The sequence below is a fragment of the Heptranchias perlo genome, chromosome 10 (genome assembly GCF_035084215.1).
Source record: "Heptranchias perlo isolate sHepPer1 chromosome 10, sHepPer1.hap1, whole genome shotgun sequence".
Lineage (NCBI taxonomy): Eukaryota > Metazoa > Chordata > Chondrichthyes > Hexanchiformes > Hexanchidae > Heptranchias > Heptranchias perlo.
The window spans coordinates 49,533,923-49,551,293 of record NC_090334.1 but is presented as its reverse complement, the minus strand read 5'-3'; the positions used below and the strand labels follow the sequence as shown (position 1 = coordinate 49,551,293).

At 43.8% G+C, this 17,371-nt stretch overlaps 1 protein-coding gene across 2 annotated transcripts in view; it reads left to right on the top strand.

The window, feature by feature from the left end:
* The window catches only part of LOC137326523 (adenylosuccinate synthetase isozyme 1 A-like), a 52,874-nt gene that overhangs the window by 14,233 nt on the left and 21,270 nt on the right, over positions 1-17,371 (top strand). For both annotated transcript variants that reach the window (XM_067991695.1, XM_067991696.1), the window contains exons 3-8: positions 1,465-1,527; positions 4,248-4,298; positions 4,702-4,768; positions 7,574-7,681; positions 9,679-9,760; positions 17,032-17,158. In XM_067991695.1, the coding sequence (XP_067847796.1) occupies positions 1,465-1,527; positions 4,248-4,298; positions 4,702-4,768; positions 7,574-7,681; positions 9,679-9,760; positions 17,032-17,158 (498 nt within the window). The remainder of the gene's footprint in view (positions 1-1,464; positions 1,528-4,247; positions 4,299-4,701; positions 4,769-7,573; positions 7,682-9,678; positions 9,761-17,031; positions 17,159-17,371) is intronic.

Sequence of the window (17,371 nt, the reverse complement as noted above, 5' to 3'; positions counted from 1 at the left end):
TTTAAATTCACAAGCTTTCGGAGACTTCCTCCTTCCTCAGGTAAATGTTCAGGATCTCCTTGAAGCCTACGCATTTATACATATAGAACAATACATGGTGTTTACAGACTGCCCCTGCAACTGCCCGTTGCCAAGGCAATCACCGTGTTCAGACAGAGAGGTGTCACCTGCAGAACCCCCGAATACACATTCAACAAAAAAACAAACAGGGAAAAAAAAACAGAGAAGAAAAACAGAGAGTTTCTGTTTCTGCCTCTCTCTGTTTTTCTTCTCTGTTTTTTTTCCCTGTTTGTTTTTTTGTTGAATGTGTATTCGGGGGTTCTGCAGGTGACACCTCTCTGTCTGAACACGGTGATTGCCTTGGCAACGGGCAGTTGCAGGGGCAGTCTGTAAACACCATGTATTGTTCTATATGTATAAATGCGTAGGCTTCAAGGAGATCCTGAACATTTACCTGAGGAAGGAGGAAGTCTCCGAAAGCTTGTGAATTTAAAATAAAATTGCTGGACTATAACTTGGTGTTGTAAAATTGTTTACAATTGACCACTCATGTCAAAGCATTGAACTTCTTTCTGCATTGCATCCATGTTCGTGCTATGCGCCTGGCATTGACTGTGTCCCCTACTGCTTCCCATTGCCTCTTGAACATATGTCTGGAGGGCCTCTTGCCCCCTACGTATATAGGCTGCCCCTCCTTCTGTCCACCTCTTGCACCAAGGCCTGTAGTGCATCAACAGAGAACCTTGGTGCACGCACTCTCGCAGGTCTGGTACAAACTCAGATTGGTGAGGTCTGGCATGCAGATTGGATGATGTGGGATTTTATTAGTGCACAACCTTTATTCAATGTTTTAACATAACTCAACAGTTTGTAAACATAGGGACAGGACTTGCATCTGCATTTTACATGTGCGATGTCTGATCTCCGTTCAGATTTCATACGGACCTGTATCTTATATTTTGCACATAAGAGATTCAGGCTGCCTTTAAGAGGTGCAGGCTGCCCTTAAGAAGTGTGAGCAACTCACGCGATATCTGGGTCCCCCTCCTGGTGAAAAGGGCAAAGTTGTTGAGACCATCGCAGCTCGGCCTGGCTGCTGCACTACAATCAGGTAAATGACCAGGCAGCAGGAATCTCAGGTGCTGCCTGAATCGGAACCACCGGGCACGGGTTAATTGCGCACTGCGATGCCCGCGCCCGGATTCTGGGGTTAACCAATTTAACCCCCTTGGCGTCACAGGTACAGAATGAGAAACTTGTTATCTTCAAAGCCCTTGAGAACATAACAGTCTGTAAATTTTACAAGAAAATAATGTTTGGGCTGTTTATGCTGCGGTAACAGATGTTGCCTCTGTAGGCAAGGATGTTTCAGGGCATTGATTATAACCTGAAGCTTGAGTATTCTTTGATGAATTTTTCAACTGTTACAGTATCTTAATGCATTACTAATTGTTTCTGCTTTAGGGAACGGTGTTGTAATACATCTGCCTGGCTTGTTTGAAGAAGCTGACAAAAATGAAAGAAAAGGTATTCTGGTTCAACTATTGAGTATTTTACATTTTTTATCTGCACTTTCATTGAAGTTAATAAATACGTTAATAAATTCCTAGATTTTACAGTAGAATGACTATCCATTTATATATTTCTTCTTCTGCCCCTTACAACTTTAATTGTTCTTCTGTTTGTTAGTTTCCTTTGTAATTTCCCAGCCAAGAAAGCAGTTAGGCAACCTATTCCCAGGCAATTGATTGCTCTTTAATCTGTCACTAGGACACGTGTGAGAGCAGTCTAAGATGACTAGTTGTCCAATTTGTTTCCTCTATTCTCTTTTGGATATCGAAATCACATAATAGATACAGATGAGAAAGGCCTTTCAACCCATCTTAGCTCATCCATCCAAAAAGGCCCGACAGTCCTTCCCATCACAACATCCAACTATTAAATGGTTCCAGGAATTTTGCCTACTCTACCCTACTCCAAAGTCCATTCCATGTGTTGATCACTCTTTGTGAGAAGTAAAACTTCTTGACTTCCTGCAAAATGTAGGTGGGATGTTGGGTGATGTGTCTCCTGGAACTCGTTTTGATTGCCTTTGGGGATCAGAGAGGAATTTCCCACAATTATTTTTTGCTTCCATTGGTCTAGGGTTTTTTTAAATGTGGTTTTGCCTCACCCAGGACATTACATGGCTGCTGATGGGTGGGAATATTGGGGGTCATGATGCCTAATTGCAACATAACTGTACGGGACAGGCTCGATGGACCAGCTGGTCTTATCCTGTCCGTCATTTTCGTATGTTCGTGTTAGTGAAAAGCAAATTTAGGACTAATATGAACCTGCATCCCTTGTCCTACTCCTATGATTTAGTTTGAAGTAGTTTTCTGAATTTATCTTTTTTGATACCATTTACTGGGGGTGATTTTTGTCTTCAGGTATAAAATAGTTCTATTCTAGTTTTACATTGCTTTAAAGACCTGCCAGAATCTCAAGTGCTAATAGCACACAATTTTCATGCCTGACCTTATTTGCATAATGATTCACAATGCCAGGTGCAAACTCCACTGGCTCTAGGGATGGTACCACTAGTAGGAGATGGAAATTATGTGCGTCAAATTTAAAGGGATGGGGACAATTAAAGGAGGGGGACAAAATTCAGAAAGCTTCTGGAGAGCATTAAAAGGCAACTCAACCAAAGAGCAACCTATGTGAAGGATGAAGGGCCTTGGGATTAAGATGTGGCAGGCCAGGGTGAAGGGAAAGGGACCCATAGATGTAGCCCAGCATGTGGCCTCCTGAAATGTGGCTGCTGAAGTGAAGTGGTGCTGAATTAAATGCTTGCAAGGATGGGTTTCCTCTGTGCCACTCTACAGCACCACCCCAAAGGTCAGCACTGCAGCATGCCTGCAAGAAAGTGCAGCCAAGTTTCAGGCCACAGCTGACCATTACTGTCCCTGCACATGTGCCAGCTCTGTGCTGTACTGTAGCCGCTGGTGTCTTCCAGCAGTTGGTACAGATCAGCATCTGCCCCTCTGTTGATCCAGACTCTTGAGATGGCAGATTACCGCAACCATTCCCAGGTTGTTGGTGGTGTCTTGACCAGTTCAGCCAAGCAGACAACATTGGCTCCTAATCACCCTGGCATGCCTTGTTTCATGCAATACTATGTAAAGCATGACATGCTGTAATTGGGAAGCTTCTGAAGAACCTTTCAGCATAAGGCTTAAGACAGGCATTCATGGGGCTCTGCAGGCACAGCCATCATTGAGAAGAAAAGCCTCCACCAGTAACATCTGCTAAAGTGAGGTTTGCTACCTTCAATGCGATCTCCTACGAGAGGCAAAAAAACATTAAAAAACCCACAGTGAATTTAGTGGGGAAAAATCTGGGAAATTCTCAGGAAATGTTCCAGCTCCCTTTTGAAGGTATGCAGCAAATCCGCATGAGTCGGCTGCTTGTTCCGTAGGACTGCTACGGGAAAAGAAGAACGTCCGAACATCTAACCTAGTTCTACTCTTATGCAACTAAAACGCGTGACCCCAGCAGGTGTCTGCAGCTCGCTGGTCTTATGTAAACGAGGCCCAATATTAGGTGGGCCCTGGGCATACCCATTCCAGCGCAGGGATCGTTCTAGGCCATTGAGTCAGTAAACAGCCTTGTTTGATTTCAACAAATCTTACAGGTGTGCTGCCCTCAATATTAGATGGCTCATCGTTATGCTAGTTAATTCTTGGTAAATTAAAGTTCCCCCATTAAACAGATAACATCTGTTTCAGAAGCCCCAGTAATTTGTTTCCAGAGTGCTTCATCACAATGAGCTCTTTGATCTGGTAGTCTACAACAAGTACCAATAATCAGTCAAAAGCCATGAGCATGCATATCAGGCATTATACCATTTCCCTTCCTCTTTCTTAATTGTATCCATATAGGTTCTGCCTTAATGGTATCGCCTAGGACATCCTTATGTTCTAGGACTATAATAGAATTATTTACTAACACTGCCCCTTTTCTTCCTCCCTATCTTTGAAATATTATAACCAGGACTAAATTCCCAGTCCTATCCAAACCTAACCCTCATCACTGTTATAGCTACCATGGCCATGAAATTACTAACAGCTGCCCCCTCTCTGCCGCCGTTACTTCAGCAGAACAGGAGCAGCTCTGAGGAATTTCCCAACCTATATCTTATGAATGCTTCTAACTCTCCAAATTTATTTTGATCTTCTTTGCTAATGTGTATTTTTTATTAGGATTAAAAGAGTGGGAGAAGAGGCTGATAATTTCAGACAGAGCACACTTGGGTAAGTGATGATAGCTATTCAGCAACATTTTAAAATCTGGTTTGTTTAAGTGTCAAACTCTTTAGGGGTAATTTTAACCTAACCCACCCAGCAGAAAACTAGCAGAATCGGATCAGCTGCCTGTTTTATATCCCGTCCGATTTATTTTCTATTGAATTCAATGGAAAGTAAAATCGGGCAGGTTATTGAACAGGCGACCGATCTGATTCTGTCAATTTCCTGCCAGGCAGGAGAGGGTTAAAATTACCCTTACTTTGAGATTCTTGCCAAGAATTGGGGCAGGAAAAGTCTTCAATATGTTTTGTCTCAATCTAAATGCAACAAAAACGAGTTTACAGAAAATGCATCTGCAGTGCGGCATATGTTTTGAACTCAACTCTTTTTTTCCTCTATATTTTGACAGTGTTTGATTTTCATCAAGCTGTTGATGGAATCCAAGAAATCCAGCGACAAGAGCAAGAGGGAAAAAAGTAAATATGCTCATCAGTGTCAAATATGTGCTGTAACAGGATATTAGAAGTTAGAACAAGTTAATGAGTATGGTACTAAAAGTCTCTCCTTTACTCTATTTACTTTACAGGATTACCTCTGACAGTAAGCACCATCAGAGGCAACCTGGTAATTATAGCGATGGCAATACTGTGTGAGGTACCAAAGTGCTCCTTGAGAGGGAGCTTTCCTAGGTGTTTCTGACCACTGGATATTGCCAGCAGCAAATATAAACAGTGACCATCAATGGCATTAAGATAATGGGCTCAATTTTTGCACCCCCGAGCAGGTGCGTTCGCGGCGGAGGGTGGGGGGCTGCAAAAATCGGGGATTCCCAGGGCAGGTCTGGAGCCCGGCTCCAACCCGCCCACTTCTGGGTTCCCCAGTGACGCGCTGACATGCGTGCGCAGCCCCCGCATGTGGGACTCCCGCCGGCAATTAAAGCCGGCAGGGTGCCACTTAAAGTACTCATTAAGGTATTTCAGGTCGTTTACAGACCTGATTAACATAACATTTTAGGAGGGGTGGGATTTTGCAATGAACTGAGATTGTTTCCCGTACTGGGGGAAACACTCCCAGTTCAAATGGACGTGTAGCAGCCATCAACCTGTGGCAGCTGCAAAGGTCCATTTGACAGGTGGGAGGGGAGACCCTCACTCATTGCAGGAGGCCACTCTGTCACTTTGGACAAAGTTTGGCCTCCACCACCCTCCTCCTAACAATCAAATTCACCAACTTGCACACTTATGTAGGTACATGGGTCCAGACACATGTACCTACCTTGCGGATCCCCTCAAATGTACATCTTGCGGATGGGGGCCGCCGTAGCTGCAGTCATGACCTCCTCAGAGGACGAACAGCATCACCAGCCTCGCCAGCCACACCGTCCACCTCTGACACGTGGAGCCCCACAACACAGTGCTGTGACACATCCACCTGCATAGCAGGAGGGAGGGCAACGGCACAGAGAGATGCGTCGTAGAAGGCACTAGCCTCGCCACAGGGTCTACAGACCGAGGCTCAGCTTCCTGGACCTCTCTGAGCAGCAGTGCACACGGAGGCTCAGAGTCACTCGACATGTAGTCGTGGACATCTGCAGCCTCCTTCATGCCGCGCTGCTCCCGGCTGGCCCGAGCACCATCTTCTTACCTGTCGCTGTCAAAGTCACCACTGCCCTCAACAACTTCTCCTCCGCATCCTTCCAGGGTGCCACCGGGGACATCGCCAACGTCTCTGTCGTCTGCACAAAAGAGCCCTGCAAATACACCTACATCCACTCTGCAGTGACACAATGGGTGGCATCAGGTGTGGGTCTTCATAGTGATCCTCAGGAAAGGGCATAATTGTACAAACCAGACAAGATTCGCAAAGACGTGGCAGTAGTGGTGCCAAGAAAAATGTGATGTAAGTTGATCAGAAATTAAATATAGGTAAACATCATGACAAACCCTCAAACACCCTTGTGCATCCCCTTCATGCTCACAACATGTTTGCCTTATGCTTCCTACTGCACATATGTGATGCATGCCCTGTGGCTGCAGCACAGGTAGTGGCAGGTTGAGTGAGGCTGACTGTGAAAGAGATGCAGGAGAGGGTGAGTATGAGATAGAGCCATGAGATAGTATGAGGATTGGGTTGAGTGGTAGTGGCGGGATGAGTACTGGCGAGGTGAGTAAGTGCAGGTAAGATGAGGATGAGGTTTGAGTGGGTGTGAGGAGCGATGTGACAGAGTAGTGTTAGCAGTGCAGAAGGAGATGTGGGGTGGGGGCGGTGATGTGGCAGACGGAGTGTAGGGGAATGAGTAAGTGTACTCACTTCGGCTGACCTACTTAGGTGATTGAAGCGCCTCCTGCACTGTATGCAGGTGCGCGATATGTTGGTGGTGCAGGTGACCTCCTCCTCTGCCACCTCGAGCCAGGCCTTCTTGGTGGGAGAGGCAGGCCGCTTCCTCCCACCCGCCAGGGGGAAGATCTCTGTCCTCCCCCTCCTCCTCACCCCATCCAATAATACCAGGAGTGAGGCATCATTAAACCTGGGAGCAGCCTTCCCCCTGGGCTGCTCCATGCTGTAATTTTTCCTATTTCCTGCAGCATCAGTCAGTGGAGGACTGCCCCATTAAATAGGGCTCCTCCAGCTGACAGTCTATGCTGCGTATGCGCAGTCCGCCCGCTGTGCAGCTTTCCAGCGCGAAACCCGGAAGCACAGGTAAGTGGATTCAATTAGCCTGCGATTCCATGCAGAGCACCCCGATTTCACCGGGCGCGTTACCCACGCGCCCAGTCGACCCCCCCACCCTGGAAACCCGCCGCCCTCCTAATATCAGGCCCAATGTCTGCGATTTTCAGACTGATGTCGGCAGACTGATTTCTCGGCTCATCTCTAAAGGCCAGCAATCAGCAATGTGCTTTCAGCATTACTGGTCTGTATTGGCTTTCTTCTGACTTCAGGGAAGACCTGTGTCCTGACTGGCAAAGTTGAAAATATATCCTTAAATTAACTGCCCATATGCAAGATAAATACAGTGCAAATGGAGCTGCTTTGGCAGCAAGGGAACTGGATCACATTACAGAACAGCTTCCAGCAAGGTATCCAGTTGATATCAACGTAGAAGAGAACAAATGTGTATTTATCTTTTTGAAAGCTTTCTTGTAAAACTTTCCTTTGCCAGGCTATTTTTAAAATCACATGAGAAGATAACAATTGCTGAATTTTGTTTAAAATGAAAAAGTATAGAGCTGGCTTCTTTCTTACACATTACATTAAAGAAGCGTATGTTGTTTTTCTAGTATTGGCACTACAAAGAAAGGGATAGGACCAACATACTCTTCAAAAGCAGCACGAACTGGTCTCCGAGTCTGTGACCTTTTGGCCGACTTCAGTGACTTTAGTTCCAGGTAACAATACAGAAACTACATGTAAACATTGGAATTAAATGGCATAACCTAGGTAACAATTCAGCATGGTACTGATGTTGGCTTATGCCTATATGTGTTGACCAAGTTGGAGGAGACACCCTAGCAATTGAGTGAACTTAAGCGACTCTTGTGCACTTCCTTTCAGATGATTCTAGGCCTGGAACCAGGTTGCTTGCCATACCCTTTGATCACCAAGTGTTGCTGGATATGGGAAAAGGGGGAAGAAAATATTTTTAAAGGGGGAAAATAAATATATAGAAAATAAAAAATATTATAGAACCCAGATTCACAAAGCATTTTCAGATCTGTCAAACTTATTTATTTTTCATGTTGTCTGAAAGTGATTAACTACATGTGAAATGTTGACAATTTTTTAAATAAAAGATCTACACTTGTCAGATATGGGAATCTTTTGGTCCATAATGAGGTAACAGCAAATAATGTAAAGTATTATCAAATACAGATGAACATCAAACCTGCCTCTTAATCATCATTGAAACTGAAACTAAGAGGTAGAATTTAAACAACTCCACCTGGCAGTAACGGGGCGGGGGCCATTAAAATGGATTGATTGCATTATCGCTCCGTTCCCACTATAATCAGGCCGGCTGGCATTTTAACATAATTTAGGTGGCTGAGGCGCCCACCGGAAACATACAAGTGCCTCATGAATGCATGCAAATTGCGGTCCTATGATTTAATTAGGACTCTGACACTATTTTAACTGGCTGGGACAGAAGCCCTGCCCAGTGGCCAAACCATCAGTGTCTGAAGCCAAACCTCGCTGGATTGGCTTCAGACACTGACTGACTGGAAGCACTATTTAAAGGGGCACTCCAATCATAGGGAGCTGTGTTGTATCATGCTTAGTGGATTTCCAACGGATTTTTGAGCTTGGAGATTGTTTCTGTCTTTTTTTTTGTCTTACTCACCCTGATTAAGCTCTCACAGCTTATCATGGGTTCCATTTTTGCTTCATTGTTTTGGAGGAAGAGGAGCAGCAGCAACAGCTCCAACAACCAAGTTAGAAGACAGCAAGTGAGAGGCTGCTGTTCGTAGAAATCCTTAGATGATTTAATCTTGGGTATAAAGAACAAAATCTTGAAATTAGCTGATGACCCAAAAGTAGGACGTTTGCTAAACAGTGAGGTATTGTGAATGTGTCAAGTAATACAACTTGGGAGAAAAAATTAGGAATGAAGCATATACACAATGGAGAGACTATGAAGGGTGTGGATGAACAAAAAGATCTAGGGGTTTAAATACATAATTTCCATAAAGTATGGCTGCAGCAATAAAATATGCCTACAGCATTTTGGGTTTTATAATTAGCGGCTTAAAGAAGTAATAAATTTATACTAAATATTGGTTAGGCCACAGTTAGAGAACTGTGGTCACCCCAATATAGAAAGGACATTAAAGACATAGAGAGCATATAGCATAGATTCACCAGGATGATGCCAGGGATGGGAAGTTATAGTTGTGACAGGCTCTCGAGATACTAGGACTTTCTACTGGAGTAGCAAAGGCTAAGTGGAAATTTAATAAAGGTTTTTAAAATTCAGAAGGGTTTTTATAGTGTACTGGGAAAGACTATTTCCTCTGGTTGAACATTTAGTGAACATTTGAAATTGTCACTAAAAGAGTGAAAAGAAAAGTTAGGAGAAATGTCTTCATCCAGGAGCATGGATTGCTTGGCTACAGGGAGTGGTTGAGGCAGAGACCATTGCATCCTTTAAGGGAAAATTGGATAAATATTTGAAGCAGAAGATGATACAGGGCTATGGGGAGAGGGTGGGGCAGTGGGATTAGTTTTAGATTGCCCTGGCAAAGAGCCAGCAGAAACACAATGGGCCGAATGACCACCTTCTGTGCTGTAAACTTCTATGGTTCTTTATTTGATTAGAAACAAATCCCATTAATAGAATGAAAGTGAGACTAATAGACTTTTTGTATGATTCTTGAATCCTTAACAGATTTAAACTTCTGGCTGAACAATATCAGTCCATGTTCCCTAGTCTGAAAATAGACATTGAAGGACAACTTAAAAAATTAAAGGTAAAATGATGAAGGAAATATCCTAAGTCAACATTTTTACTGTCATGTTACTCAAAATTGCATGTAAAAATATATTTCTATTAGGTCATTGCATGGTAAACTTCATGTAACAAAACATTTACCAGTGATATTATTATATCTACTGTTATAGTGATTCTGAATGAATCTTTTGGTAAAGTGATTACAGTGTAACTGTGCTTAAATTATAATCCATCATACTTCCTATTCATTTCTATATAATCTTACAGTGACCTGGAAGGGGTGTAATAAATGTGGGAAATTAGGAGTGTGAGAGGATAATGTAACATATCAGGATACATACCCTCAAAATTAAACAGTGTGATTCCAGGTCCTAATGGTCGTTAGGTATCTGTGTGCTATACTGCAGAGTGCTAACGTGCGGGTTACCATTACATTTCACGACACTGAGTTCAGGATTCCATTCTGAAGAACCACTGTGAAAGCCAACCTCTGGCTGCCCTTGAATACCTCTGATGGTTCTGGGGAGAAAGGGCAGAAGCCAAGGAACAGAGTATTTATTTGCTATTCCATAATGAAATAATACATCATGGAGAACTGGAAAATAAATGCAAAATATAGAGGAAATATTTTCTTTTAACTGAAAGCTGAGAAATTTAATTTGAACAGAAGTTATTTACCATGGAGTTAGACTGAGCCTTTGGTTTACAGGTAGCATTCCCAGAAGGTACAGGTTCAAACCCCACTCCAGATAGTCCCGATGAGTGAAGACTTTAGCTCTAGCTCTGTGTGCTGGGTTGATATCCAGCGGGATACTTGCGGTCTGTAAGTGTGGTTGACCCCCTCCACCCCTTATCATATGGGTTGTGGGAGCCCATAAAATGCCTTCTGGAAGTACATATAGACAACATCCATATAATCCCCTGTTTATCATGTTATTGACCTCCCCAAAAAATTCAACTAAATTAGTCAAATCCATGCTGATTGTCTTTGATCAGCTCATATTTGTTCAAATGCTCAGTTACTCTGTCCCTAATAATTAGTTGATGGCGGACAACTGGTTAAGCCATTCATCGCCAGATCTGGCTGTATCACGTAAAGCACTATCGGGTCTTGCTCTCCTCTGCCAAAACTGCTCAGTATTCCAGGATCATCCTGGAATGCAAATATAACCCCCGGCTTCTCATCACTAAAAACCGTCTTCTTAAACCTCTCTCCCCTTCCCCTTCCACCCTCACCTCCAACGTAAAGTGCAAGGAGCTCATGGACTTCTTTGTCATTAAGATTGAGACCATCCATTCAGCTGCCTCTGCCACTTTCCTCCCTTCCCCTAGCTCACCAAGCCAAACTTCTAAGATTCCCCCCCGCCCGAGCCTTGAACTCTTATCTTTCTCTAGTATCTCTCCTATCTCCCTCATGCCCTCTCCGAGCTAATCTTGACCATGAGACCCACCTCCTGCTCCCTTGAGCCTATTCCCAACAAACTGCTGACCATCCAACTTTCCTTCCTGACCCCCATGTTAGCTGATACTGTTAACGGTTCCCTCTCCTCAGGTACTGTCCCCCTCCCCTTCAAATACGCTGCTATCAACACAATTTTCAAAAAACACGCCCTTGACCCCTCAGTCCTTGCAAACTACCGCCCATCTCCAACCTCCCTTTCCTCTCAAGTCCTTGAACATGTTGTCGCCTCCCAAATCCGTGACCATCTTTACCGCACCTCCACGTTTAAATCCCTTCAATCAGATTTCCGCCCATACCACAGTACTGAAATGACACTAACAAAGTCACAAATTACATCCTATGTGACTGTGACCGTGGTAAACTATCCTTCCTCATCCTTCTCGACTTGTCTGCAGCCTTTGACACGGTTAACCACACCATCCTCCTCCAATGCCTCTCCTTTGTTGTCCAGCTGGGTGGGACTGCGCTCACCTGGTTCCATTTTTATCTGTCCAGTCGTAGCCAGAAAATCACCTGCAATGGCTTCTCTTCCTGTTCTCGCACCGTTACCTCTGGAGTCCCCCAAGGATCTATCCATGGGCCCCTCCTATTTCTCATTTACATGCTGCCCCTCGACAACATTATCCGAAAACACAATATCAGTTTCCACATGTACGCTGACGACACCCAACTCTACCTCACCACCACCTCTCCCAATCCCTCCACTGTCTTTCATTTGTCAAACCGCTTGTCCGACATCCAGTATGGATGAGCAAAAATTTCCTCCAACTAAATATTGGGAAGACAGCAACCATTGCCTTTGGTCCCCACCACAAACTCCATTCCCTAGCCTCCAACAACATACCTCTCCCAGGCCACTGACTGAGGCTGAACCAGACCATTCACAACATTGGCATCCTATTTGACCCTGAGATGAGCTTCTGACCACATATCCGCTCCATCACCAAGACCGCCTACTTCCACCTCCGTAACATCGACTGTCTCCGCCCCTGCCTCAGCTCATCTGCTGCTGAAACCCTCATCCATGCTTTTTTTACCTCTGGACTGGATTGTTCCAATGCTCTCCTGGCTGGCCTCCTATCTTCCACCCTCCATAAACTTGAGCTCATCTAAAACTCTGCTGCCTGTATCCTAACTCACATGTTTTCCCATCACTCCAGTGCTCGCTGACCTACATTGGCTCCTGGTCCAGGAGCACATTGATTTTAAAATTCTCATCCTTGTTTTCAAATCCGTCCATGGCCTCACCCCTCCCTATCTCTGCAACCTCCTCCAGCCTACAAGCATCCGAGATCTCGGTGCTCCTCCAATTCTTGCCTCTTGCGCATCCCCGATTTTAATCGCTCCACCATTGACAGCAGTGCCTTCACCTGCCTAGGCCCTAATCTCTGGAATCCCCTCCCTAAATCTCTCTACCTCTCTCCTCCTTTAAGAAGCTCCTTAAAACCTACTTCTTTGACCAAACTTTTGGTCACCTGTCCAATACCTCCTTACGCAGCTTGGTGTCAAAATTTGTTTGATAACACTCCTGTGAAGCACCTTGGGACATTTTATAACATTAAAGGTGCTTTATATATGAGAGTTATTGTTTTTGTTGGTGATGGACTACAGCAGGCAGTTATTTTGTTTTGGATTTATTGTGGTCATAGCTCAATGGACCACAGTCACAAAGGCCTGGGCAGACATTTGTTATAAATATCTAACCCTAAGGCAGATTGAGCTTACAGAATCCATAGCGATTCAGTGGAACCCTTGTGTAGCATGCCAATTAAAGATTCAATGGATACACCTTTTCATAAATTCATTCTTGGGCTGTGGTCATCACTGGCCATCCCTAGTAGCCCTGAGAAGGTTGTAGTGGACTGCCTTTTTGAACTGGAGTATAGTGTCCAATTCTGGGCACCGCACTTTAGGAAGGATGTGAAGGCCTTAGAGAGGGTGCAGAAAGGATTTATTGAATGGTTCCAGGGATGAGGGACTTCAGTTATGTGGATAGACTGGAGAAGCTGGGGTTGTTCTCCTTAGAGCAGAGAAGGTTGAGAGGAGATTTGATGGAAGTGTTCAAAATCATGACCGGTTTAGATAAAGTAAATAAAGAGAAATTATTCCTATTGGCGGAAGGGTCGCGAATCTGAGGTCACAAATTTAAGGTGATTGACAAAAGAACCAAAGGCAACGTGAGGAAAAACTTTTTTACGCAGCGAGTAGTTATGATCTTGAATGCATTGCCTGAAAGGGCGGTGGAAGCAAATTTAATCGTGGCTTTCAAAAAGTAATTGGGTAAACATTTGAAGGAAAAAAATGTGCAGGGCTACGGGGAAAGAGCGGGGGAATGGGACTAACTGGATTGCTCTTACAAAGAGCCGGCTTGGACTTAATGGGCCGAATGGCGTCCTTCTGTGCTGTAACGATTCTATGATTCTATTTTAACCGCTGCAGTCCGATTCTTTGTAGTGGTGACACAACTGAGTGGCTTGGTAGGCTACTTCAAAAGGCAGGTAAGAATCAACCATGTTGGTGTGGGATTGGAGTCACATATAGGCCAGACCAGGAAAGAACTCCAGGTTTCCTTGCTTAACGGATATTAGTGAACCAGTTTGATATTTACGACAATCCATCAATGTCATGATCACTTTTACTGATACCAGCATTTTATTTGCAGATTTTTAAAAACTGAATTCAAATTTTCAAACTGCCATGGTGGCATTTGAATTCACGTTCATAGAATCATAGAATGATCACAGCAGAGAAGGAGGCCATTCGGCCCATCGGGCCCATGCCGGCTCTTTGTAAGAGCAATCCAGTTAGTCCCATTCCCCCACTCTTACCCCGTAGCCCTGCAAATTTTTTTCCTTCAACTATGTATCCAATTCCTTGTTGGAAGCCACGATTGAATCTGTTTCCACCACCCTTTCAGGCAGCACACTTCAGATCATAACTACTCGCTGCATAAAAAAGTTTTTCCTCATGCCGCCTTTGGTTCTTTTGCCAATCACCTTTTAAATCTGTGTCCTCTGGTTCTTGACCCTTCCGCCAATGGGTACAGTTTCTCTTTATTTACTTCATCCAAACCCTTTAAGATTTTGAACACTTCTATCAAATCTCCTCTCAACCTTCTCTGCTCTAAGGAGATCAACCCCAGCTTTTCCAGTTTATCCACATAACAGAAGTCCCTCATCCCTGGAACCATTCTAGTAAATCTTTTCTGCACCCTCTCTAAGGCCTTCACATCTTTCCTAAAGTGCAGTGCCCAGAATTGGACACAATACTCCAGTTGTAGCCAAACCAGTGTTTTATAAAGGTTCATCATAACCTCCTTACTTTTGTACTCTATACCTCTATTTATAAAGCCCAGGATCCCATATGCTTTTGTAGCCGCTTTCTCAACCAATCCTACCATCTTCAAAGATTTGTGCACATATACCCCCAGGTCACTCTGCTTCTGTACCCACTTTAGAATTGTACCATTTAGTTTATATTGCTTCTCCTCATTCTTCCTGCCAGAATGAATCACTTCGCACTTCTCTGTGTTAAATTTCATCTGCCATGTGTCCACCCATTCCAATATGTCCTCTTGAAATCTATTACTATCCTCCCCACTGTTTACTACACTTCTAAGTTTTGAGCCATCTGCAAATTTTGAAATTGTGCCCTGTACATCCAAGTCCAAGTCATTAATATATATCCAAAAAAAGCAGTGTCCTAGTACCAGCTCCTGGAGATCACCACCTTCCTCCAGTCCAAAAAACAACTGTTCACCACTTCTCTCCTGTCACTTAGCCAATTTAGTGTCCATGCTGCCACGACCCCTTTTGTTCTTTGGGTTTCAATTTTGCTGACAAGCCCATTATCTAGCACTTTATCAAACACCTTTCTCAAAGTCCATATACACAACATCAACTGTGTTGCCCTCATCAACCCTCTCTGTTACCTTATCAAAGAACTCAATCAAGTTAGTTAAACATGATTTGCCTTTAACAAATCTGTGCTGGCTTTCCTTTTATTAATGCAAACTTGTCCAAGTGACTACTAATTTTGTCCCGGATTATCATTTTTAAAAGCTTCCTCATCACCAAGGTTAAATTGACTGGCCTGTAGTTGCCGGGTTTATCCTTACACTTTTTTGAACGAGGGTATAACATTTGCAATTCTGCAGTCCTCAGGCACCACCCCCATACCTAAGGAGGAATGGAAGATTATGACCATCCGTTCTGCAATTTCCACCCTTACTTCCCTCAGCAACCTAGGATGCATCCCATCCAAACCAGGTGACTTACCTACTTTAAGCAGAGCCAGCCTTTCTAGTACCTCCTTTTATCAATTTTTAGCCCATCCAGTATCTCAACTACCTCCTCTTTTACTGTGACTTTGGCAGCCTCTTCTAGCTTGGTAAAGATAGATGCAAAGTACTCTGGATTAATAGACCAGGCCTCTGGATAACTACAATTAATTACCATCTGCTTTGCACCCTGAAAATGCCTAGTTCCTGACGTACAACAGAGGGAAAGGGGTGGAGACCCCTTATGCTGGGTCTCCATCTCATTTGCGCTCACATGTACTTCCAGGGGTTTCCCAGAAGGGCAGAGTGCTTTTGCCTGTAACAGGTGGAAGCATTCTAATGGAATGGTAATGAGGCAGGAGTGATATTAACACACCGCCTGTCTCATGTTCCTGGGTCTCTGCCCATTGGAGGCCCAAACAGCAGAAGATCCTCTGAAGTTGGACCTTGGAGGTTGTGCCCAGCCCCCTCAACTTGGAGGATCTGAGAAGGGGATGTCAGCAACCTCCTCGATCCTCCTAATAGAGGCAGCAGGAGTATCGTTAGGGCTTGAAGCCTTCTGCTGCTATTTTTGGACAGCAGCCATAAGGCCCCAAATCTATCAGCCAATACAGTTCCATTTCGTTCCTACCACTGCTTTTGGGTTGAAAGCCCTTCCAAGGGAGATTCCAGTATTGGGGGATCATCAGGACCATGATAATGACTTGAATCTTCAAATACAGATGGGTTCAAAGTAGGGTCATCTTTGTTCTTTAAATGATGTGCCTTCGCCACGCCTCACTATCCAGCCCATCCATCTCACTAATCCGTGTGGGTTTGGGGCGGGGGGGGGGGTGGGGTTGCGGAATTAGTGTGAAGCCACCGGTTAATTTGAGTTTAGCTGCTGACTGAAATGTACTGACACAATGGGACAGACACTGGATTTTATACGATGTGGGAGTAGTAGACCGCATATGGTATCACCTATCTGTAACATTATGAAGATATTTATTTACATACTCAGCGCTTGACTGTCCCAGAACCCATCAAGCTAGGCTATTCTCCTGTGGTATGTAGAGGAAACATATAATTCAAAGAAAGAGGAAGACCGTACGAGGTAGGTAATATGTCTTTCAGCTACTTCTAATATTGTGCTTCAAATCATCAAATTGATATTCTCTCCTGTCTGGAGATCTACAATATAGGACAAAGGTGGATTGTCACCTCCTGCTGGGGACACATTCACACTACAATGTTGTCACCCCTGTTTCGATCCATTTTCACAGTGGTGGACATTTGTTCCAGTATGAGGGCTTTCCAATGCAAAATTTGGTCCCATACGTGTTCACCCAACAGATTCCTGAAGCAGAAAAATACCAATTTTCTTTAAAAGAGAAACAAATTATTCTTTATGGTAATTTGGTAATATAGAAATGAATGGGAGAATTTCTGATGGTATGGTAAACTTGCTTTGAACTGAAGCTTGCCCTAAAGTAGCATAGCCTATATTTCCAATTTATCTGTGTTCTTTAGCAACAGCATGCTGTAATATTCAAACTTTCATTGTTAGGAATATGCTGAACGTATAAGGCCAATGGTACGAGATGGTATTTACTTTATGTACGAGGCGCTTCATGGTCCAGCAAAAAAAATCCTTGTGGAAGGTGCCAATGCAGCATTACTCGACATAGATTTTGGTAGGTTTTTGAAACCATACATTTTACCAATAAGTGTGTGCACACCACATTCAAAAACTGAATCTGAAATCTGATCTGTATTCATAAATGTGAATAAGACTGCAAAATTCAGATTAAGAGATATAAACAACTTGGATTTAGATCCAATATTTTGAAGCATGTTCCTATTATCAAACATTTATTTCCTTTCCTTCATGGTAATGCAATACTAAT